We start from the raw sequence: 22,805 nt of genomic DNA, 5'->3' as shown, positions 1-22,805 counted from the left end.
CTGCAGTTCCCTGTTCTACCCGCACATGGCTCCTTAATGCCTCCGTCCGGCGAAGGCCTATGCGTCTGGTTAGGCGCGGCCTCAGGTCCAGGCAGGTCTGGGCCCGGACGCCTGCGACCGGGCAGGACATGGCTCTTCCTCCCCTGAGCTCTCAGTTCTGCTTCTCACCGGGCCTCCTGCGGAAGGGAGGATGCTCTTCTGGCAGCAAAGGCGGCACACGGCAACTTTTCCACCTGAGACTTGACAAAGGCTCCAACGGAGGTCCGGGGGAACTGCCTTCTGAGCAGGCGCAAAGCCTCCCTGATCATTTTCTTTGCCAGCTTCGCGTGTCCCATACGACAGCAGACCTGCACGGGGAAAGGGAAGCATCCCGATGTGGACGAGTTGCCCAAGAGCCTGCAGGAATCTGCCAGTGGCGGGAGAGGCCAGGGATATCCCCTGCAACCGGGGAAGACATCCAGCCCTGTCCCCCAGGAGATCCCTCCAGACCTCCCGGTCTCTTTACCTCCCCTTTGAGGCTGAAGAAGGTGGCCTCTTCAAAGCAGGCTGTCCCATTCCCATCCGCTTTCTTCTCTAGTGAGTTCCTCAGGACCTCCGCTTCATTCAGCTTCAGCAGGGCCTTGCGCAAGCACACAGAGAGCAGGTGAGCGTGGGCGCAGAGCCCGTGGCCAGCCTCATCCTCCCCCGTTGCCTCTGGCATCTGTCTTAAGAGGGCCTGTTTCTGCCCCTGCTGATGCCCGCCCAGACGCAGTCCCGCTGGCTCAGAGCACAGGCACCAGGGATCCTTTTGCCCGCCTCCCTGCTAACGCCCCTGGTGCTAAGGGCACGGTGCCCTGTGTCTCTTACTGCACAAGAGGCAAACCAGAGGCAAAAGTCAGGGTCCGACCCCAGCGGTTCCCTTCCAAGGCCCTGCGAAGGCACGCCCTATTGCAACGGGGAAGTTGTCCTGCCCAGAGCCAGGCGCCTGAGAGGACTCCACGCGCAGCGGGTGCTGGCAAGCAGGGCAACTCACCATGTAGCTGTTGGAGACGTGCAGGTAGGCAGCCGCACACTCCAGAAGGTAGTAGAAGGCTCTGGCAGCGTCGCCCATTGCCATGTAGTGGCGAGCCAAAGGCACAAGCACCGATTCCACGATGGCTTTGCATTCACACGAGCGCACGCCGTTGTGCTGCCCCTTGGTCTTGCTGGGCAGCTCAGCTGTCTGTTCGCTCTTTGCCAGAAACCACCCTGCCGCACTAGTCAGGGGCCAGTGCCCAGGGGAAGAAGAGAGCAAAGAAGACACGGCCGTCACTTGTACTGCTCTTTCTCCCCCCAGAGACGGCATCAAAAGCCCTTTGTTCAAAGCAGAGCACGAGGCCACGGGCAGGCGTGACTCCTACGGGTGCTTTGTAGGTAGGGAGAAAAAGACAAGCTGGGCTTTCTGTCACCTCCCACAGGCAAACCACCCGAGTCCCTGGGGTGGCTTTTGCCCTGCACATTTTGCAGCGCTGCTCTAGGAACTGGGAAGCAAGGGCTGCTCCAGTGGAGTGTGACGACCGCTCTGAGCCCACGGGCTGCCTCGAGCACTCCCTCCTCTCCATGGCCATCTCCTCCCAGCTCCCACCCCACAGAAAGCCTCTTCCCTAAGCTAGGCTCACAACCGGCAGCCAAATGCCAGCGCGTCCTTTGTCTCCTCTGGAGACCCTCAGCTCACTGGCTTCAAAAAGAATCAAAACCTTGTCCGCTCACCCAACATCCTCCTCCGGGAAAGCCTGCTGCTGCTGCAGAGCATCTGCAGCACCTGCAAAGAAAACGGGGGGCTAGAGACCTCCTCGCCTACCCTGGGCTAAGAGCTGCTCTCCCTTTCCCAGCAGGCTCGCAAGGAGCCTTGCAAGGGTCCCGACGCACTGAGGAAAGACTGTAGCGGTCGTCCTCACCGCCGGGGCTCATCCCTAGCAGATCTACTCCCACCCGATGCCCAGCACACACCCCTGGGCTCCTGGAGGGCCCGGGCTGCGGAGCATGGCGCGCAGCATACCCTCAGTGGCGCGGGTCCTGTCCCTCTTCAGCCGTTCTCCTGCCAGCACCAAGGCCTCCCAGCTGCGTGAGTCGCCCTGGTCAGCAGGGCCCTGACAGCTCCCTCCGTCCTGGGGGCTGGTGGCGGCGAAGCGGTGGAAGGCAACAAAGTCCCCTTGGCTGCAGCTCTTGCACTTGTGCGCGTGCTGCTCCAGGAAGGCGGCACACTTGCGGTGCAAGACCACCCGCTGTTTCTCGGGCCACAGCTCGTAGGCAGCCTCCCGCAGCAGCGGGACACAGAAGGCCAGGACGCCAGACTGCTGCTCCGCGGTCTTCTTGCTGGGAGAGGGCCTCTCCGCACCTGCAAGGCAAAGGGCCTTTGCATCAGCCAGGGCTGGGGCCACGGCTCAGGGCCGTCCCAGCCGGGGCACCAAAGTCGTGCCTTGGTGCGCATCCTTGGCAGCGAAGCAGCGCTGCTGCACACCGAGCCTTGCAGCGTGGGGCGAAAGGGCCCGGCTGGCCTTGCTGATGGTAGCACCGCCCTGGGACACAGCGCTCAGCTGCGCTCCAGGCGGGACCTGGGGACGTCGCCACCAGCCGAAGGAGGCCTCGGCTAGCGCTTTCTCCCCGCTCTTGGCAAGGCAGCCCCCGGCCTCCTGAGCTTCCCCTCCCTGCGCCACAGGGGAATCCAAGCTGAATAAGAGCCTGTCGAAGGCCTTGGGGCACTCTGGAGGGCATCTTTGATCCGGATGCGGCAGGCGGCTGGGAGAGGATGACAGGGATCCCTACGCCCTCCCGTGCCTGCGCTGCGAGCAGCGCTTGGAGGCAGGGGAGCAGGGGCACTTGGGACGGCTGGTGGGAACTTCCCTCCAGCGCAAAGCGAGCGTGCTTTGAGATTGACTTGGAAGATCTTTGAACAACCCGTCCCCAACAGCCATGCCTGCCTGAGCTCTGCCTACCCAGCAGCAAGGGGGACGCGCACCGTGCCCTGGGGAGCCCCGCCAGGACACAGCTGGGAGCTGCCTTGTCCGCCTTACTGCTACCACTTACTGCTCTCCGCCTCCGGGGAGGTGGCTGGCCCCGTGGGAGGATCCTGGACACCTCCTGGCACCTCTGGGTTTTTCAGCCACTTCAGGATGTTGTCGTGCACCAGCATGTCCAACAAGCAATTCATCTTGTGCCTGAAGCCCGTGGGCAGGATGTGCGACAGCAGCTGGGTGGTAAACACTGGCCCGATGACAGCTGCAAACTTCAGAAGCATCCGCTTCAGCGGCTTTATCTGGTCCAGCTGAGCCAGCACAATCTCTGTCAAAAAGAAGCAACGCGTCTCTCTCTTGCCTCTTCCCCATGCTGAGGCTGGAGTGGCTGGAACGGTTCCGCACATGACACGGGCTAGACTTTGGCCTCCTCTCCTCGGGACCGCGCCTGCTGGGCAATCGCAGCCCGGGGCAGGCGTCTTCAAAACGGCTCCGCTCCTGGTGGAATCGCAGGCCAGGGGAAAAGCGAGACGCTCAAACAAACACTCCCCCACCAAGGGTGAGGAGGGCAGGATCCAGCAGGCACCTGCATCCCGTGCCGTGCCCTACCAGATCTGGAGTAGGTTTTTGCCCAAGACTGCACGCAGGGAACAGAGAACTTTCCCCCCCTCAGAGGGGGACTCAGAGCTCCCCACAACGGATATCTTAAGTATTCCTTTCTTTCCGAGCCAACCCACAGCAAAAAAAAGGGATTTGGTTAGGATGAAGTGCCTTGAGTCCAGCGTTAGCTGGGGAGCTTCCCAACAGAACAGGGAGGTAGAAGCCACGTTCCAAGTTGAATCAGAGGCAAGGCAAAGACTTTTCCCAGCAAAGGCTTTGTTTCTCTGAGGAAAGGGAGTCATTTTAGTGTTGCACCAATAACCCTTTCCCTCCTGCCTGCTGCTGGAGAGCAGCCAGCAGGCTCACAGCTGGTCCGCAGCCAGGAGGGGAAAACGGCTGCCCGCAGCCCCAAGCCTGTTTCTGGTGGGACCGGAGCCACCTTCCCAGCAGAGCCCCCAGGCTGAGAGGGTGACTCTGCAGCACCCAGATGCCCAGCCTCCCTCTAGCTGATGCCCCGGGAAGGGGCCCCGGCACAGCCGCCAGCCGGCAAAGCGGCGCTCGGCCCCTCACCTTTCAAGGTGGCAGGCAGCACGGTGTTCTCCAGGTTCACGTCTGGTCTGACGACGCAGACCCTGCCGTCGTTCCCCGCGCCGGAGCTCGAGGCTGCTGCAAGGGCTGAAGCCTCGGCCGCAGAAGCTGGGTGGAGCAAGAGAGCACAAATAAGGCAATTTGCAAAGTGACTTGCAGCTTGCAAACCTTTCAAAACGCACCCGAGATGGGACAGGTCCCACCTTGCGTGGTCCAGTGCGGGCGCATGGACCTGCCTGCGCTGAACGTGGCCATTAAGCAGAGCAAAACAGTTCCCAGTGCGAGCGCCTCTTTGCGTAGCCCTCCCAAAGGCGTTCTGCCTTCAGACCCGCTTTCCCAAAGAGTCCTTCGGTCACAGCTTCCAGACTTCCCGGGGGGCGACGGAGCGCCCCGGGACAGAAAGCAGCAGCATTGCTGCCTTTGACAGCGCTACCTCCACGCCCAGGGAAATTGCTGGTGATAATGCAAAAGGTAGCGTCCGTCCTGGCTCTTCCCCAGGCCACGGCGCTCCGGCTGGCACTGCTCTCTCGGTGGCGTTACCGCTGCTTTCTTCCATGACCAGCACCCTTGTGGGGATTTATGGCTTTGGATTCAAGTTTCCCAGGCCTGTCCCTCACCTCAAGCTGGGATTTGTTCTCAAGTGAGCTGGCGTTTGGCCAAGGTTACTTGCGTGCCCATTAGAATGCTTAAGACATACCAGGAACACATGCGCTCTGGAACCATTTCCCCTGTGTTTTAGCCCCCCAGCCCCCACCCCAAGAATTCAGGCCCCTCCGAGCCACCACAACTCGCTAGTCCCCGCTTTGGCTGTCCCAACAGCAAGGCTTGCAGGAGCCCACGCCTCCGCCACACCAAGTTCTGCACTGCTGCAAGAGCCGACTCTGCCAACATCCACGGGGGAACAACGGGGCAAGACCGTGCTGCGGACAACGCGCCACAGCAACTCGCTAGTCAGCAGCAAAGATGCTTACTGATCAGGCTCTCCCAGTTGTCCTCTGCTTTTACACCCCGCCTCCGGGTGCGGAACAAGAGCACGTCGTTGCAACGAAGCCAGCGCAGCAGCTCCTCGCAGTAATAGGGGATCCCCGAGCTTCTTTGGATCAGGAACCTGGACAGGAGTAGATCCGGCAGCGAGCAGCACAAGGAAAGTAAGGCGCAACACAGTTCAGGTGGGCGGCGAGGCACTCGAGCCTAACAGGGCAGCCAGCATCTTCGTCACAGCTACACCTCACTTTTGAAAGGGACGGTTCTCCCACTGGCTTGGGCTTTTTGGCCCCCGTGAACCTCCAGCCTTCGCTGAAGTCCACGGGAGAAGCATTGCGCACGATGCCCAAAGCACAGAGCAGCGAGCCCTGCCTTTCCTCTCCTCAGGAGCCTAGCTCCTCCCTGGCAGCAGGCCGGACCTCTGGCCCGGCGAATCTCCCCCACAGCCTGGCCACCCAGACCAAGGCCTTTTCACAGCCCGGCCACGCTTGGGTTCGAGACTCTTCCTCCCTTCCTCCCTCCCTGTGCAAGAGCGAAGGGCTGACAGCTCCCACGCGCTGTGAATAGGGGATTGCCCGCTCTCAGCTCACACCTGCCAGGGCGAGGCGTAACAAGCAGCCCACGGCCGCTGCTCGCTAGAGCCAGCCATGCTTCTAGCGGCCCGGCGCTCCCTCTCCTGGGGGGTTGATTCCCTCCCATGGTCTGCATAGGTTCAAGCCCTCTGGAAGAGCTCCTCGAACTTACCTCGCTAGATCCCTGGCGATGCTGACCACTCCAAGGGCCTGGCAGACCTTCTGCACCACAGCGGAAGGTTTCAGCTCGGCCAGATGAAGATAGGCGATTTCCTGGGATGTTGCGTTGCCTGCTGCGGCTTTGCAAAAGCTCTCCATTCTCACGCAGCCTGGAGCTAAGCTCATGACCATGAAGTGGGAGACATTTTGGAGCGCACGTGACATGAGAGACCAGGAGGCAGGGTCGATGAAATGGGCGTTGTCGATGACAAATATGCCAAATTCTCCTCCAATGACCTGAAAAAAGCAGGTTGTTCTGAGGGGAAGCCGGTGGATTCTCACGGGTCTTCCAGGGGAGGAGATTTAGCCTCTGTCTCTTGAGAGGATGCTCGGAGGTCTCTCCCCAACCACTTCCCTGCTCAGAAGCTTACCGACTCTTAATTTCTTTGAGACTTGAAGGTCACACCTAGCATCACTTGCCCTGCACAAGGAGGGAGCTTGGGCAAGGGAACGCAGAAGACATCGTTCCTCCTCCAGGGCCACTTTCCAGGAAGAAAATTATTGGGTGTGTTTTTCCCGGCGGCTCACACTGCTGTGGTACAGAGCCCAGAGGCAGCAGGGCTGTTGTCCTTCTCTGACCCAGGAGGAAGGAAGGAAGGAAGGAAGGCGAAACGCTCACCTTCTCAAGCACCTTCACCCACGTCGAGCACAGTTCTGCTTTTCTTTGCATTTCACACATCTCGCGAACCTTGTCCGAAACGGGAAACTGGCCAGAAAAGCAGCAGAGTCAGGGAGCAACATCACGCCGGGGCTAGGCACACCTACCCGCCAAGCAAGGGCGCCGAGCAAACCGCCACTGCTGGCCTCGGCACCTTAACTCTCCCCAACAGAGGTGCAAGGAGCCCCACTGGGGCCTTCACCTAGAGCCTAAAGCAGAGGCCCTCTGCTGAGGGTGTCTGGCAGAGCTGGGGCTTGGGGGTGGCCTCAAGAGCTGCTTCTCTGGCTGCGGGAATCTTGGGCTGGCTGGAGCAGACCACTCGCACACCGGTGACCTCAGCACGAGGTCGGCAACAGCCTCTCTCCAATGCCACTTCCAGGGTGCTGAACAAGGCAGCGGGCACTGCCGCATGCAGCGCGGGACATGAACTCGGCACAGAAAGCGAGCCCCCCGGGCCCGGCAACGGGAAACGTGTGCTATGACCCCTGCGACTCCCACCCCCGAGCTAAGGCACTCCTCCCAGCAGCGTGCCCACACGACGTCAGACCCAGAAAAGCTGAGGAGAAGGCCTTCTCCAGGGCCAGAGAGGCCTCTCGCTCTCACCTGGACAAGGAAGCTGTCGTTGAGGAGGCAATAGCTGCTCTCTTCGATTGCCCCTCGGAGCTCTGTCCGCAGCACGCGCTGCTTGTCGCTGCAGTTTTCACAGTCCTGGAGGCCCAGGGCCCTGGCCACCAGCGTAGAGACGGCAGAGAAGGACTGCCTGACGTTGACCTCTAGCAGCTCCATGGCAACCACCCTGCCGTGCAAAAGCAAAAGGGACTGAGATCCCCAACAGCCCAAGCCTTCTGGACAAAACGGGTGGAGATGTCCTTGGCGGGGGCTCTTCTGCCACCCATCCCAAGGTGCTTCCCAGAGAAGGCCAAGCTTCTCACTCCTCGTACGAGAAAGGGCACAGAGGGGCGCTTGCTGCCAAGGCACTGGGAGAGCCGGGTCGAGAGCCCGTGTCTCCGCAGCGCCGGCCCAGCTCTCGCTACGTCCCCGCTGCAGAGGAACTGACGGGGCTAAGAGGCAAGGATGGAGCGAGTGGTGAGTTTGCCTTTGGGCTCCAGACCTCAGCAGTCTGCCTGCCAGACCGCAGGAAGGCTTTTCTGCCCCAGCGCTCCTCCTGGGAAACAGGCAGAGGGCAAGCAGGGCTTCTGAGACAGGCCACTGTGCTGTCTGTTGGGTCTGGAGTCGGATGAAAAGCCCTGAGCTTGGGCACTTTCCTTCCAGCTGTGCCCAGCCCAGAGGTGAGGAGGAAAGGCCATGGCTCAAGAAGCCACCGCCAGCTCCCCGAAGAGCTGGCAGAGCACACGGGAGCTCCTAGGGAGTGTCTCCAGGAGGCTTTTTGGGGAGGCTGCAGTCCAAGGGCCAGGCGCACCGGCAGAGGGGCGGGAGCGTTCCATGGCTGTCAGGGGACGGGCAGGGGCAGTGTCCCAAAGCTACACATTCAAAACCCGTACGTGTGGCCAGCAGCCTGGCCTAAATAGGCCAGTTCAGTAAGTAAGTGGCTCTTCCCGGAGCCCATCGTGCCCTCAAATGCCAGGATGTGCCTTTGTCCTAAATCCTCATAGGCTTTCAAGCAGCTGACAAAGAGGTCAATCTCCTTCTCCCGACCTGTGAAGACAAACAAGAAAACGAGCTGCTGGGGCGTGCCGACAAGCAAAGAGTCGCCCCTCGTGCTGGCACCCTCCACCGCAGCTTCCCTCCCCGCCACCACAGCCGCCAGCCTGCCTACACCCAGGCCTCCTTCCCGCCCGCTCATCCCAGGCGGGCAGGGGGTCCCGCTACCTCTGCCTTCCTGGGAGCGGCAGCGGGACCCCCTGCCCGCCTGCCCCACGGCACACCTCCCATGCCCTCTTCCCCGCCTGCCCCCCTCCCAAAGGCCCAGAGATTCAGCCGGCCCCGTGCAACTCCCCACAGTGATCCAGCACCAGACTGGAAGGGATGCTTTGAGTCGCTGCAGGCAGCTGCGTCCCAAACGGACTCAAAGCATCTCCTCACCGCACCATGAGCCACAGAGCACTTCCCAGTAGCTAAGGCAGCGTCTTCAGGCCTGGACTGGTTTGGGCTGGGCTAGAGTTAATTTTCTTTGGTAATAGCTCGTGTGGTGCTATGTTTTGGACGGCTGACCAAACATCGGTGGGGCTAACACAACGATGTTTTAGTTATTGCAGAAGAGCGCTTGCGCAGCGTCAAGGCCTTTTCCGTTTCTCACGCCGCCCCGCCAGCGCGCAGGCTGGGGGTGCGCAAGAAGCTGGGAGGGGGCACAGCCGCGACCGCTGACCCCGACTGCCCAAAGGCCTATTCCACACCATAGGACGCTGTGCTCAGCAAGAAAAGCTGCGGGAAAGAAGGAGAAGGGGGGACGTTCGGAGTTACGGCGTTTGTCTTCCCGAGGCACCGTTACGCGTGATGCTTTCCTGGAAATGGCTAGACACCTGCCTGCCGACGGGAAGCAGGGAACGAACGCCTGAGTCTGCCTTGCGCACATGCGCAGCTTTTGCTTTACCTACGAAGCTGTCTGTATCTCAGCCCACCAGCGTTAGGGCCGCTGCAGGCAACACCATCCCTGGCAAAAGCTTCTCCCTTCCCAGCGTGGCACTAAAAGTTACCAAGGGGAAGAACCCGGGGTTCAGAAGAGCAAGGCGTTCTCTACCTACCCAGCAAGGGGACGTACTCTGACCTCTCCTTGGTAAGACCCATGCCAAACATGCTAGAAGCAGGGCAAAAGAAAACACAAGTCAATTAGCTGGCAGTCAATTAGTCAAGCAGCCTGGCCTGGAGGGGCAGGGCGTGCTCCTCGGGTACCTGCTTTTCTTTCGAGCAGCGTGTTATTCTCTGCACGCTCCCCCAGCCAAAGTTCAGGCTGCACGCTAGGACAGCTTCAAGCATACCGAAGCCCAACGGCCATGGCGGGACGGGAGAACGTATCGAGAGCCCATCACCAGAGGCCAAACCCAGAGAAACCGGAGACACGCGAAAGAAGCCAGGCCGTGTTGTTGGCTAGCAGACAGCTCTACCTCATTGGCCAACAAAAACAAGTGTCTTGGAAAGAAGGACTTGTGTCCCTGAATGGGTGGGGATGCCAAGCACCCGGCACCTTTGGCTCAAGTCTTCCTGTAGCTTCCAAGAGATGGCAATGTTAACGTTCAAACCGTCATCCAAAGAGGTGGTCAAATCCTGGCTCAGAGGAAGAGCCGGAGATTTCAGCAGGAAGACAGGAGGAAGAGTGGCCCGTTAAGTCCCCGTGTCCCCATGGGAAACTGGACTGGTTGGACACGGACATGGACAACATGGACTGGCCTAAAACTTCCCGCTCAGAAGCAGCCGGGACAAAAGCCTCCTTGGGCACGTGGTGGAGCAAGCACAGTCAAAAGCCATTTGTACAGAGCCTGCGAGGCCAGGTTGCGTCTACCGAGACAGACGAACCTTCTCCATCCCTGTGGCTTCGCTCCCGCCCTCTCAGCAGCAGGAGACAGCAGGGGAGAGAGGCAGAAAGCCTCCCACGCCAGGGCTTCCGACCGTCTCAGCCAGAGGGAGGGGAGAGCAGCTTGGTCTCTCTCTGCAGGACTCCTCTTTGCAGGCCAAGGCTGCGCCTTTGGTGCCACCGTCCCCTCAGGCAGCCCTCTCAGAGGACCCTCACCTCTCCTTGGTGATCCCCACGTATTGATAGAGAGTGCCAGCATGGCTAACGCCTTTCATCTCTCTCTCCGGCAGCTCCTTGAAGCAGCAAGGGGGCAGCCGAGAGGCGGCGTAGGTCACTGCATCACAGGACACCAGCCCAGGGTAGTGCACCATCATCCGGGCTGCCAAATTCACCTTCTGGCCAATGGCTGGAGAGAGAGAGAGAGGGAGAGCACGTGTTGCTGGACCTGTGCCACCAGCCCTGCGGTGCCCTTCCAGGCCAAGGGCTGCCTCGCCTCCGGCACAGGCCAACCCCGCAACGGGGTCAGCAGAACCCAGGGGAACAACCGGCCACGGAGCCCCTTCTCCCGCCCCGCGCCAGGACCGGCGCTGCCTAGGCCCTTCCTGGCCGGCTGCTGGGCAAGCCCTCTCCCAGCGCGCCTTCTTCTTCCAGACTGCTGTGCTTAAGCAGGCCCACGCCAGCCTCCCGCGCCTCTGACACACGCCTCGTACCTGTGTATTCATGCCTCTGAGGGTGGCCAGTGACTCCGCAGAACACCGTCCCGCTGGTCACCGCAACAGACACCGCCCTGGCACACCGGGAAACAGGGCGGCTTCAGCAGCGCCCCAGGCGCGGTCCTGCCCACCCAGCTTCATCCCTTCCCGCACCTCCCCTCGGCGCTAGCCTGGGCCGCCTGCTGTCCTGCCCTGCCGGCACGGGTCTTGGGGCCATGGAGAGCTCGGGGGCGCAACATACCCATGTTGCAAGGGACAAGGGACGGGGTAGAGCGCACGCAGGAATTTTTGGACACTGCCCCCGAGGCCACGTTCCCTGAGCTGCGACCTGCAGCAGGCCGCAGCCCTCTCGTGAGCAAAGAGGGAGGGAAGGTGGCGCCCACGATGTCACCACCTGCGGCGACAGAAACTTGACCTCAGGCGGCTGGGCCCTGCCACCTCTCAGGGCACTGCCTCCTGCCTGCCAGGGACAAGGCAGGGCAAGCTAGAAGGCACATCTCTTTCTGGTAAAGGCCCCTTGCACTGTCCCAGGCAGCGTGCACCCCCCCGCCCCGCCACACGCTGACTCACTGTATCTCCACGCGCATCGTGGAGCACAAGGCGAAGATCTGAAGAGCGCTCTGCAAGGCGTGAAGGCTCTCACAGGGCAGCTTTACTCCAGGGAGTCCAAACAGACAGAGGAACGTGCAGCCCTGCCAAGGACAGATGCAGCACGCCTTGCTACAATGCCCAAGAGGGAGTCGCTCCCTCTTGCTCGCTGCCCACCCTCTCGGGGCGCGGGGAGGCGATCGCTCCCCCACGCTCACTTTATCAAACAGGAGGACTTTGTTCACTTCAGCCTTGTGAGGACTGAGGATTTCTAGCGTCATCCTGCTGACGTTGTGGAGGATGGTGCACAGATCCACTGCGTTGATATCTGCAGCCAGCTGCAGGTGGACGAAGAGGCTGGTGACTGGCCGTAGCTCAGAGAAGAGGTCCGGCGGCACTCTGTCATCAAGCTGTAAGACAAGAGCATGACAGCTTCGCCATCCTGCTCTCCCGGGGGCTCGCTGCCCACACCAGATACCGAGGGAGAGCAGGCGTACTGGCAAGAGCAGGTACTACCGGAGGAAGGGATAATCCTCCTCCCGGTGCAAATGGCGGGCAGGCTGCCCAGCCTGCGGCAGGCAGATACCGAACCATAACACAAATGACAAAGGAGAGAAAGGCGCTCCGGTGACACCCCATCTTGGGACAGGCATGGACATGAGGGAAGACCCTCAGGGATGCTCTAGGCGCTTCAGGAGAATCTCCCTTTTAGCCCACCGCCACGTCCGCAGCACATCCAGAACCACACCCACGGAAAAGACGGAGCGACGCAAGACCGCCTCCCGCCACCCGTCTCTCTCCGAGGACAACATGCGCAACGGTGCGGCACCAGTGCCCCTCAGCTCCGATTCCCTGCCATGTCGTCTCAGGGTGCGTTTTCTTTTGTTGGTCTGTTCTCGTGAGAACTCCATCTCTGCCACGCACCCCTTCTTCTGCCCTCCAAAAATGCAGCCGCCCCCCCCGCAGCGGTGGCCTGGCCGTACCTTCCTGAGAGCAGCTTCTGGGATGTACTTCATAATCACCTCCTCCGCATCAGGATCAGTGGGCAAGAGAAGAGCAGGACTCGGGGCACCTGAGGAGAGAAAACGCAGGTGATCGCTGGGAGGATGGGACTACGAGGTGTTGGAAAGCAGGGGCCGGCACTGGAAATGGGGCAGAAAGAGTCTTGTGCGTTTGCTCGTGTTGCCACCTCCAGACGCTCCGGGCGGAGCTGTCCCCTGGAAGGAGGCGGCGGCAGCAGCGATGCCCCAGCTCACGCACAGGAGGACCAAAAGCACGAGTGCTGCCCGAAAGGGGGAAGAGGGTGGCGGTGCTTCCTCTCTGGCCCCCGAAGCGGCCAGGCCCCCCCTTCCTCGGCAATCGCAGAACAAGGGGAAGGTTGCACTCACTTTCCTCTTCCGAGGGGCGACTCATTTGGCGGTGTACAAGCTTGCGTAAAGCGTCTTGGCATTCTGACTGAGACATCTGATCCATGCCTGTAACCTGAAGACACACAGAATGAAAGCACTGCCACTGGCCTCCCCAGCAGTCCCAGGGGACAGAGCCTGCCCTCCACCGTCACTGCCCAGGAAAGGGGAGAACAAGCCCACCCGGCGCGATGGGACTGCAGCGCTTCCTCAGAAGCACCGGAGCTGGGCAGGCATCCTCCAAGCATCCCCAGCTGTCAACAACAGCTCCGTGACCCACAGAGGACACTGCTGGTGGGCCCAAAACCCGTCCAGTGCCTCCCGACCCCTCACACCAAGCAAGCCCGGCCCACAGTTACCCCCGAGAGGGAAGGACAAGAGCTTCAGCCGCCTGCCCACTTTCACAGCTACAGCTGTGAGCCACATTCAGCTCCTCAGCCTTCTGACACCTCCCTCCTTGGTGGCCAGGTCCGGCTCCTCAGAATGGCTCTAGAGGCCGTCCCATCCACCTACCTTCACAGCTCTTTTGCCTTCAAGACGCTTGGTCCTGAGCCGGCGCTGCACACAGAGCTCCCAGGCGGTGGCTGAGAGGACAACTTCACCTGCATTCGCAAGCTCCTCGGCCTCACGAACTTCAGCCAGGGCCTGGCCATAGATACAGAAGTACTGCCGCCTCCCGTCTCCGGCAATCAGGAGGCTCATGGGCCCCGCGGAGATGCCTGGTGAGAGAGAGAGAGGGAGAAGCACAACTGACACAGGGAACGTTTGGAGCTCTACAGTCCCCAGCATCTCAGCTGTTCAGAAGCTCATCTGAAGCCCAAGCGGGGAGACGGGCGTTGTGGAGGGGGAGGGCTTCCTACTCGGGGGGTACCGACACAGGTCCCTGAAACGGGGGTCTAGAAACGGACAAAGTCGACGTTGACAACGTGTCGCTGAGACGCGAGAGTGCCAGGCGTCTTACCCAGCTGCCCGTCCCAGACGCCCAGCAAACCAGCGGGCTTGAGCACCGCCTGCTCCGTTTACATGCAGGCAGGTTGGAGCTGTCTGCTGGAGACAACACAGCGGCCTGCAAAAGCCCTTCTCACAGCTGTAAGCAAAGCGGGGCCCTTTTGCTCTTTGTCAAAGGCAGGGGAGAATCCAGCAGGGGAAAGGATGCAAAGCTGCCCCAGCTGGAAAAAGGAAAGGCTAACTGCCTCCCCCAGACATCTGCGCTGAAGCAGCCATTCAAAGACCCCAATACTTGATCTGAGCCCCGCTCTGCCTTTAAGCTTCCTCTGCACCTGCAAAGGCATGCAAACCCAGCAGTCCTGGTCTCCCATCCCTGCTCCGACTACAGCTGGCCCCTTGAACGCTGGCAGGAGATGCTTTCCTTTGGCGCTAGCCCCAGCAGGGATCCCCGCGTTCCCTGCCGGTGCGAAGCACCCTGTGGCACGGCAGAGTGCCACGCATCTGCGCCTGGCACAGCACCCGTACCTATCTTCAGCTGGATCTTCAGACCCACGGGCGTGTCGCGACTCCCATACTTCTTCTGGATCTGCTGGCTACATTGCAGCACCAGGCTGATGGTCTTAGCCAGCTCCTGGAGCGACGTTCTCCACAGCACCAGCACAGCATCCCCTGGGGAAAGCGAGGGGAAGGCAAAGGCTCTGCCGAGACCTGACTCTCCCCGACCTACGCTCAGTGGCAGGGACGGCAGAAACCGCACAACGTGCGGAGGAAGATGGGCTCGTGGGAGGGCAGCGTCCTGGAGGACCACGCCCTGGGTGCCGGGCCACCTCTCCTCTCCCGGGCCAGCCACAGCAGCAGCCAGCCGGCGGCGGTGCCAGCCCCTGCCCCGAGCGCTCCTCTGCAGCTGCGGCACGCCAGGGACTCCTCCTCCCCTCGCGGCCTGGCAGCCCCAGCTCTGCATCACCAGGGCCTCCCTGCCCCTCGCTGCCACCCCAACACGCGCCTTGGGCTGCGCTTTCTAGGGGGTCTCCTCCTCTCAGTGCTTCCTTGCCCCCAGGGCCCTGCAGGCGGGGGCAGAGGGAGGGGAGCCACAGCCCTTGCAAAGCCAAACCGCAGGCAGGCCCGGGGCAAAGGGAAGCCTGGGGAAAGGGCGCTGCAGCGGGGGGGGTGTGCGTGGCCAGAAAGCTGGCTCAAGGTGCTGCACAGAGCCTCTTGAGAAGGAGAGCAGAGCAAACGGCCGCCACATCAGTTAAATGCTGCAGATCAGTACGCGTGGGCATCATCGTCCCGAGTACGTACCGGCAAACTTCAAGATGTCTCCTCCAAAACTCAGCATCTCTGTGGACAGAGGGAGGAAAAGGAAGAGTCGTGCGGCCACCTTCTTCCAGAAGCCACAGAGCAAGCCCCTCTGCCTGGAGAGGAGCACCTGGGCGAGGGTGCACCGTGGGGCACAGCTCAGGAAAGCACCACTCCGGCCCGTCTCCCAGGCTCACAGTGGCCCCAGCCCTGGCACCCACACAGCAGGCAGGGAGGCAGGGCCTCGAGATGCCACCAAGTCTCGGAAAGGTGGAGGCTGGAAGGGACCTCTGGGGTCTGTCTGGTCCAACCACGCTGCTCAAGCAGGGCTGCGCGGTGCCAGCTGCCCAGGACGGTGGCTAGATGGCTTTTGAATAGCTCTGAGGAGGGCGACTCCACAATCTCCCTGGGCAACCTGGGCCAGTGCTCAGTCACCCCCACAGTCAAAAAGTGCTTTCTGACGTACGGAGGGACCCTCCTGTGTTGCAGAGCGTGCCCACGGTGTGGCCTCTGCTGCTGACACTGCGCACCACTGGAAAGAGCCTGGCTCTGTCCTCCTTGCACCCTTCCTTCAGCTTTTAGACACATTCCTAAGATTCCCCCTGAGCCTTCTCTCCTCTAGGCTAAGCGGTCCCAGCTCTCTGAGCCTTTCCTCGTAGCAGAGATGCTCCAGACCCTTCCTCACCTTTGAGGACTCCCTTGCTTTGCTCTACAAGTGCTGCTGAAGGGGTGGCCACGATGTGCTCACGGTCAGCTCGGAAGGGTCACGATGTCCCCTGTGCTGAGGGGCTCGTGAGGGTCACACACAAACACACACACACATCAGCGCCAGCATCCTCGGGTCGCTTGCGCACTGGCACTTGCCGGATGCCCTCAGCCTGCTGGGGGCCCTAACGCATCACGGAGCCGGGTGTTCACGCCAGAGGCACAGAGGTGGCTGCTGAGAAAGCGGGGAGCAGAAAGGACCTGCGCTGGTCCCGACTCGCCAGGAGACCCTGGCTGCTCTGGCTGTTCCTCTGGGCCACAGAAAGCCCCAGCCCTTCCTCGGAGGCAGGACCAGGCTGCCCAGCATGTCGGCCTCCACCCTCCACGAGCAGCCTCACGGCCCAATGCCAGAGAGTCCGACAGCACGGCCCTTACCCTTCAAAATGTCACACATGTAGTAATTGAGGGTTTGCGCCAGCTCATCAGTGCCTCTCTCTGTGCTGCTCCGCTGGAGGAATTTCTCTGTCAAAGCAGTGAAACCTGTAAAAGGGACACCCAGCAATCACGAAGTGCCCGTGTGGGCCTAAGGACCTGGCAGCCAGTTCCACGCTGCCCGGCCCGAGAGCCTGTAGGTCACACCTTGCCATGCCCCGGCTCAGGGCCGGTGGCAGCAGTGGTTGACCGCCCAAGATAACCCATCCTGCTCTCTCTGGGCATCCCAGCAGAAGAGCTCAGCAGCGACAAGATGGCCACTCTGGCTGAGGGGCAAGGGCACGGCTCCAAAGGGCCTGCTCTGTCCCAAAATGGCTCATGTCCATGGCTGCTCCTCCCTGCTCACCCCACCTGAAATGTCCGCAAAGAGCAGCACTCCGTGGACGGGCTGAACGAGGTGGCTGCTCTGGAGGGAGTCCTCAGCAAGGAGACTGGGGAGGAAAGCTGCTGCTCTGTCCAGGGTTGAGTGGTGACGTTTGCTGTCCCAGGCAGAAGCCATCGTCGGCGCCCTGTGGCACACGGGGTCCCTCAGGAGAAGACGGCCGTGCTCAGCTGGAGGAGGACGAGGACCTCACCGCACAGTGCGAGTCGCACAGTGAGCCCGGGGCCTCTGCGGGACGACTGGCCCTCTGCCCTCACGGGGGTAGTCACAATCGCCTGGCAGTGACCTCCTCTGTAGGTCACCGCTTACCCATCAGCTGTCCTCGGGCGACACAACCAGCTAACGGTGACATCGTCCGTATGTCATCGCCTGCTGAGCGGCTGCCTCCTTGCTGCTGAGCCACTCGCTCAGAGGCGGCCAGCGCCACCCCACTTCTTCGAGGACAGTGCCAAAGGGAGGCTCCTGCAGCGACCGCTTGCTCAATTTGCAGCTGCTTGCCCCGTTCCCAAGGGCCAGCTGCCTCGGGCACACACAGCTGTTGGCTAGCACTGGTCCTTCCCCCTGCAGAGAGGCAGCCTGTGGCCATCTTCCCAGCAGGCTCGCTCCTTTCTTGCTCCCGTGCTCCCTCCCCGAGCCCCCAGCTGCCTCAGCTCAGACAGGGCAGCCCTCCAGCTCCCCCATCCCTCCGGCCGCACAGTGCCTGTGACGGAGGGTGGCCTGCCTCTGGCAGAGACAGCAGCTCCTGAGCTGCCCCTTTCCCTGGGCTGGGAGAGAGCTCCAGCATGCGGAGGCAGGCCTCTTGCCTCGGAGGGCTATCAGCCCTTCTTGGGAAGACAAATGCCATCACGCCGACTGTCCCCCCCTTCCTTCTTCTTCCCCCAGCTTCATACGCTGACCATGACGCCATACGGTAGGGAATAGCCCCTTGGCCAGTCTGGGTCAGCCCCCCTGGCTGTGCCCCCTCCCAGCTTCTCGTGCGCCCAGCAGAGCAGGGGAAGCTGAAAATCCTTGACTGGTATCAACACTACTGAGCAACAACTAAAACATCAGGGTGTTCTCAACATTGTTCTCAGCCAAAATCCAAACCACAGCACCGTACCAGCTACTAAGAAGAAAATCAGCTCAATCCCAGCCGAAACCAGGACAGCTTCCCATGGAGGCACCTCTAAGTTGGTGGCAGAATTCAAACTTGTGGGCATAGCTACGGGTGTGCTCACGGAGATGGGCAGGAGCTCACAGGCCCATTGCAGCTCCGTTTGGGACCTGCAGGATGGCAGGGGCTTCATTCCGGGAGCTTCCAGTCACCTGCAGGAGCTCTGCAGATGCAGCTTTGCCTCTGGCACCCTCCGTAGCACAGAATTGCCATGGCCACCCCAGGAACGCCAGGCAGGCCGAGCTTACAGCTGTGCCTCGCCTCCTGCTCCGAAAGCTTCCGTTGCTTCACACCGGCGTCGAGCAGGACTGGGGTCCCTCTGGCTGCACATAACGGCCTCCCCGCTGCCAGCGGGGACCGTCACTACGTACGTGGCATCTGCTTCGGTGGCCACTTGTGCCTTCAGCTAGGAAGGCTGTGGCTGTGCCACAAGCGATTGCCTTCCTCCTCACGTTTCTGTCTTCCAGGGCATGGATTTGGACGTCCACCTGGCTGTTTGAACGCTGTAGATTTTCACCGGCACTGGCATGCGCTGCTGTCCTCAGACTAGCTCCTTGCAAACTCCACCATCTTTTCCATCCTTTCAAAAAGGTTGAGATATATTGCAAAGGGACACCTGCACGTACCTGAGAGTAACATAAAGGGCTGGTGGGAAAAATAAAATCAAATAATAGAAACATATCTACTTGTCCATAGCCCCTTCTTCTTCTTCCTCCCGCTTTTTCCTCTCCCCTCTTCTTTCTTCTTTAATTTCTACTCGGCTTCTGTTGCCAGCTACCCTGTGTCTGGTCTCTCTCTGAAGCCCACCCTTGCACTTGGAACAGCATCCCCACCCCACGCTGCTGCCATTGCCCCCAGTACCTGCAGCCCCCACCCCGCTAGGAGCCACCCCCACAAGTACCTCCCGGGGTCCCCCACAAGGGGACACCCCAGGGGCTCCCGTAGGAAAATCTCATGCCCCAGCTATGGCACCAATTCATCTGGAGAGGATGGAACTGGATCAAGTTCCTTAAGTGACAGAGAGAGAGAGATACAGCTAGTTGACACTGTACACTGCACAGCCACGGTTCAGTCAGCATGACTAAGGGACCCCAGCTCATTGCAAGGAGAAGGACGGCCCCCACCCCAAAGAAGAAAGGACACCCCTGGACTACCCAGATCACGCCAGCATCCCAGCCCCTCCAACACCTCTGGGAAACCCTCCCCTTATCTGGCATCAGAGATAGGGAACCGCAGCAAGACCGACTGCAGGGACGCCTGGATCAAGAAAGACGCAGATGGATGACGACGCCACAGAATGAGAGTTGCTTTGCAAAGCAGCAGCTTGTGTGTGTGTTAAGTAGCGATTGGTCAAATGGCGTTGGACCTGAACGCTTGAAAGGTAGAAGAACCATGTGTACGGCCGCATTTGGGGTGCCCCTGAGTGGATGGGACAGCTCGTAGGCATGAATGCCAGAATTCCTCTTGTCATGCTATGCTTTGCCTCCCAGCGTATCTCCTCGGTCGGCACGGGCCACTTGCCGAATTTTCCTGACAGCTCCCCCTCAGGGCCACACGGCACCCGCACCGGCACCGCCACAGCTGGGAGCAGCAGTTGCCTCCCTGGGGCAGAGAGGGGGAAGACCAAAACAAACCAAAAGCACCCCATCCCCACCAGCAGCACAGACATGGTGGCATTGCAGGGCCACCAGTGCCAGCCCCATCCCTTCCCCTTGGGCAGGAAATTCACCTCCCCACAAAAATCAGGTGTGGGGTGGGAAATCGTGGGGATGGGAAACCATCACGGGGCTGGGAAAATATCATTGGGATGGGCAACCATGGTGGGGATGGGCAACCAGCTTTCAGGACAGGAAACCATCAGCAGGATGGGCAATCCTTGAGATGGGAAGCTGTTGTGGTAGGAAAAATCAAACCAGCGCAAGGCTGGCTGAAGGAGGTGCTGGCGGAATCGTCACCATGGGGACGGACCCCCCCAGAACACTGTTTCCCAAACAAACCCCACCCTGACCAAGCGCCATGGCAGGTACAGCAGCAGGCTCCCGCTCCTCCTGGTGCTCCTGCCCTCCAGGTAGCCCCCCAGCCGGCTCTGCCCACCCATATCTCATGGCATTGCTCCTCTTCGCTCCCCGCAGCAGACAGGTTCCCTCTCCGACTGCCAAGGGCATCGGAGGTGCCCAGCGTGAGCTCCACTGTCTGGCAGGGGGTGCCGGGGCCCCTGGGGGCCCCGGGCAGCTGATGCAGCTCCCTGGCGTGGTGCCGCTTCCCCCTGTGGTGTGGCTCCTCCCGATGGCGCGGCTCCCCCATGGGGTGCAGCTCCCTCGCGGGGTGCACCTCCCCACCGTGCCTGCTCCCTGTCCCCCTGCCTATGGCTGGGGACAGCAGGTGCTGACAGGGACGCTGCTGCCCCACCAGCCCATGGGCCTGGGACCGTGGGCCGTGGTCCAGGGGGAGCCCCTCTACCCCACGGGCTCCTGCCTGCTGCACGGCCCTGCCTGCCCCGGCCCCCCGCCACCCCGCGGCTCAGCACTGGCTGCAGGGCCCCCCTGTGCTCCACACCCTGCCCCACAGTGCCCAGAAGCCGCCAGAGGCCTTCAAGAAGGATGCGTCGGCCATCCAGGACAGCCACCCTGCTGCCAGCCCCCACCAGCCTGCCCTGGCTCCGCTGACTGGCAGAACCACGATGAAGCCCAAAGGTGAGGACCCGCGGGTGGCAGAGCCTGCGGGCGGGTGGCCCGCGCCCAGGAAAGCTTGCATCGCCACGGGCTTGAGTTGGCTTTGTTTGCTTTTTCAGCAGCGGTGACCAACTTGGCGGCCCTGGAGAAGCCCGCGGACCTGTCCGAACAGGGGCCACGCACCTTCGCCGAGGCCTTTCCTCAGCAGCCGGCTGACACCAACGTCAACGAGACGCTCGCCTGCCTCAAAACCGCGCACGGCACGGAGACCGTCCCCGACATCTCCGACAGCCCCAGCTTGACTGCCATGGTCCATCAGCTCCCTGACCTCTCCCAGTATGTGGCAAAGGGCGGCTGCCCCAAGGAGCGAGCAGTGCTGGCGGGGCTGGGGGACGGCGAGGACACCGTCCCCGATGGCCCCGACGGCCCTGACTTGACCACCCCCCTCATCAAGCTCCCTGACCTCTCCGAGTACAGGGCAGGGGGCCTTGGCACCAAGGAGCGAGCAGCGGCGCCCATGCTGGGGGACAGCGAGGCCACCGCCCCCGATGTCCCCAGTGGCCCCAACAGCACCGCCTTCCTCAACCGGCTCCCCAACTTCCCGCAGTACAGGGTGGAGGGCGACTGCCCCGAGGGCCAAGCGGCAGCAGCGATGCTAGGGGACGCCGACCCCTCCTGGGCAGGGCTGCCGACGTCCCCCTCGCTGGACCCCAAGAGGAAGCCCCACCAAGAGGAGGCAGCCCCGCGTGGTTTTGACCTGCTTGCCGCTGCCGCCGGGCGTCACCTCCTGCTGGGTGGTGCCCAGATCGGGCAAGGCGGGCGGCAAGCAGGCCAAGCACCCTGTGCCGGCTGGCACCCCCAAGATGCAAGACACCTCCCCGTGGGACAACATGCCGCCCAAGAACAAGAAGACGGTGGTGTGCCGGGTGGCAAAACACTCAAAAACCCCGCGGGAGGGGAAGCCGGACAGGGACGGCAAGGCGGCGGGTGGCAGCGGGCAGCAGGTGGGCGGCGGCGGGCACCAAGCGGGTGGCACCAAGCACAGGGCATTTGAGGACACCAACGGGCCTGCCTTGGTGCTCGAGTGACCCAGAAGCCCTGGGGACGCCGGGGGGCAAAGCGCCCCGCCCACCCCGCCCGCTGCTGGTCGAGAAGGCGCGCAGCACGCATCCCCGCGCCATGCGACCCCACGACAGGCTGCTGCACAAAAACGTCCAGGCCAAAACACTGCGGGGGCTGAGGATGCCCCGCACCGACCTGAGGGTCCACCTGCTGGCCTCCATCCAAAGCTTCCACCCGCTGGGGCAAAGGGTGAAGGCGGTGGGGCCGGTGCGCCAACCGCCCGAGCCGGAGCCCCAGGCCGGCCCCAGCGTGCCCCCCAGGGTCCCCAGGCCCCTGCCCCTGGCCCCGACACCCAGCGCGGGGCTGGCTGCCTCCAAGCCCCCGGCTGACGGCGAGAAGGAGACGGCACCGGCGGCGGCATCGAGCAGCAAGGCGCGCACCGGGGCTGCCGCCAAACCCAAGCGGCCCAGCTGGCTGCACCTGTCACCCACGGGGGGCCAAACCCCGCGGGAGGGGCTGCCGCAGCAGCTGCACATGCCGCCGCAGCTGCCGCGCCCTCCCGCCAACTCCGCGCTGCCGGCTGACTCCCGCTGGCCCCGGGCTATGCCCACCCCGCTGGAGGAGCAGGAGGAGTCGGTGCCCATCACGCCTGAGCAAGGGCCCGAGCGGGAGCGCCTGAAGAAGCTGGCTCAGGAGGAGCGGGAGCAGGCGGCCCTGCAGATGACACTGGGGCAGCTGCAGTTTTTTTGCAGAGGGAGATCGACATGGAGATAGCCGACGCATATGGTTACCCATAACCCACCGCTCCAGCACCGTCCCCCCTAGCACCCATGCGCAGAGCAGATCCACAGGCAGGGACCTGCACCCACCCGCTCCAGCCCCAGCCCTCTCCCACATCCCCCCATTTCATGCGTAATTCATTAAAAGGGATGGGGTTTAACACAGCCTCTGCCCACCCCGCGGGTGGCTGAGCTGGGCTGGGGATGGCCACCGAGACCATGGGTAGACGGGGCATCGCTCCGGGTGGCGGGCGCCCGTGGGAGAAACCGCACTGATTCGCACCAGCGCCGGGAGGCCGGAGGCCTCCATCACCGCCCCGGTACCGGCATCACCAGCACTGCCCCAGCACCAGCATCACTGCCCGTGAGCTGGATCCGGCCCTGGGAAGCAGCCACAGCCGCCCCAGAGGGACAGGCAGAGACCGGCCGAGCGCAGAAAACGCGCCTCGTCCCTGGCCGGCGAGCAGGCACTGCTGGCTGAGGCTGGCGTGCCAAAATCCTGCAGCTGCCGCTGCAGTGGCTGCACGGCTCGCTCGGCCCCCCTCTA

At 62.1% G+C, this 22,805-nt stretch overlaps 1 protein-coding gene across 1 annotated transcript in view; it reads right to left on the bottom strand.

Annotated features, from left to right (window-relative positions):
• Positions 1-22,805, bottom strand: part of LOC309600891 (adenylate cyclase type 10-like) — a 34,691-nt gene that overhangs the window by 2,289 nt on the left and 9,597 nt on the right. The window contains exons 7-30 of the mRNA XM_082333518.1: positions 17,692-18,390; positions 16,154-16,258; positions 15,017-15,055; positions 14,243-14,386; positions 13,283-13,488; positions 12,752-12,845; positions 12,347-12,435; positions 11,582-11,773; positions 11,346-11,467; positions 10,773-10,849; positions 10,279-10,468; positions 9,296-9,348; positions 8,096-8,249; positions 7,197-7,389; positions 6,555-6,641; positions 5,889-6,172; positions 5,132-5,268; positions 4,143-4,268; positions 3,046-3,300; positions 2,018-2,356; positions 1,729-1,780; positions 1,013-1,235; positions 506-619; positions 169-347 (exon numbers count right to left, since the gene is read on the bottom strand). Coding sequence (XP_082189644.1) covers positions 169-347; positions 506-619; positions 1,013-1,235; positions 1,729-1,780; positions 2,018-2,356; positions 3,046-3,300; positions 4,143-4,268; positions 5,132-5,268; positions 5,889-6,172; positions 6,555-6,641; positions 7,197-7,389; positions 8,096-8,249; positions 9,296-9,348; positions 10,279-10,468; positions 10,773-10,849; positions 11,346-11,467; positions 11,582-11,773; positions 12,347-12,435; positions 12,752-12,845; positions 13,283-13,488; positions 14,243-14,386; positions 15,017-15,055; positions 16,154-16,258; positions 17,692-17,878 — 3,641 coding nt within the window. The 5' untranslated portion in view covers positions 17,879-18,390. The remainder of the gene's footprint in view (positions 1-168; positions 348-505; positions 620-1,012; positions 1,236-1,728; positions 1,781-2,017; positions 2,357-3,045; positions 3,301-4,142; positions 4,269-5,131; positions 5,269-5,888; positions 6,173-6,554; positions 6,642-7,196; positions 7,390-8,095; positions 8,250-9,295; positions 9,349-10,278; positions 10,469-10,772; positions 10,850-11,345; positions 11,468-11,581; positions 11,774-12,346; positions 12,436-12,751; positions 12,846-13,282; positions 13,489-14,242; positions 14,387-15,016; positions 15,056-16,153; positions 16,259-17,691; positions 18,391-22,805) is intronic.

The sequence above is a fragment of the Platalea leucorodia genome (assembly GCF_965183815.1).
Source record: "Platalea leucorodia genome assembly, chromosome: 26".
Lineage (NCBI taxonomy): Eukaryota > Metazoa > Chordata > Aves > Pelecaniformes > Threskiornithidae > Platalea > Platalea leucorodia.
This window is presented reverse-complemented; position numbering and strand designations above follow the sequence as displayed.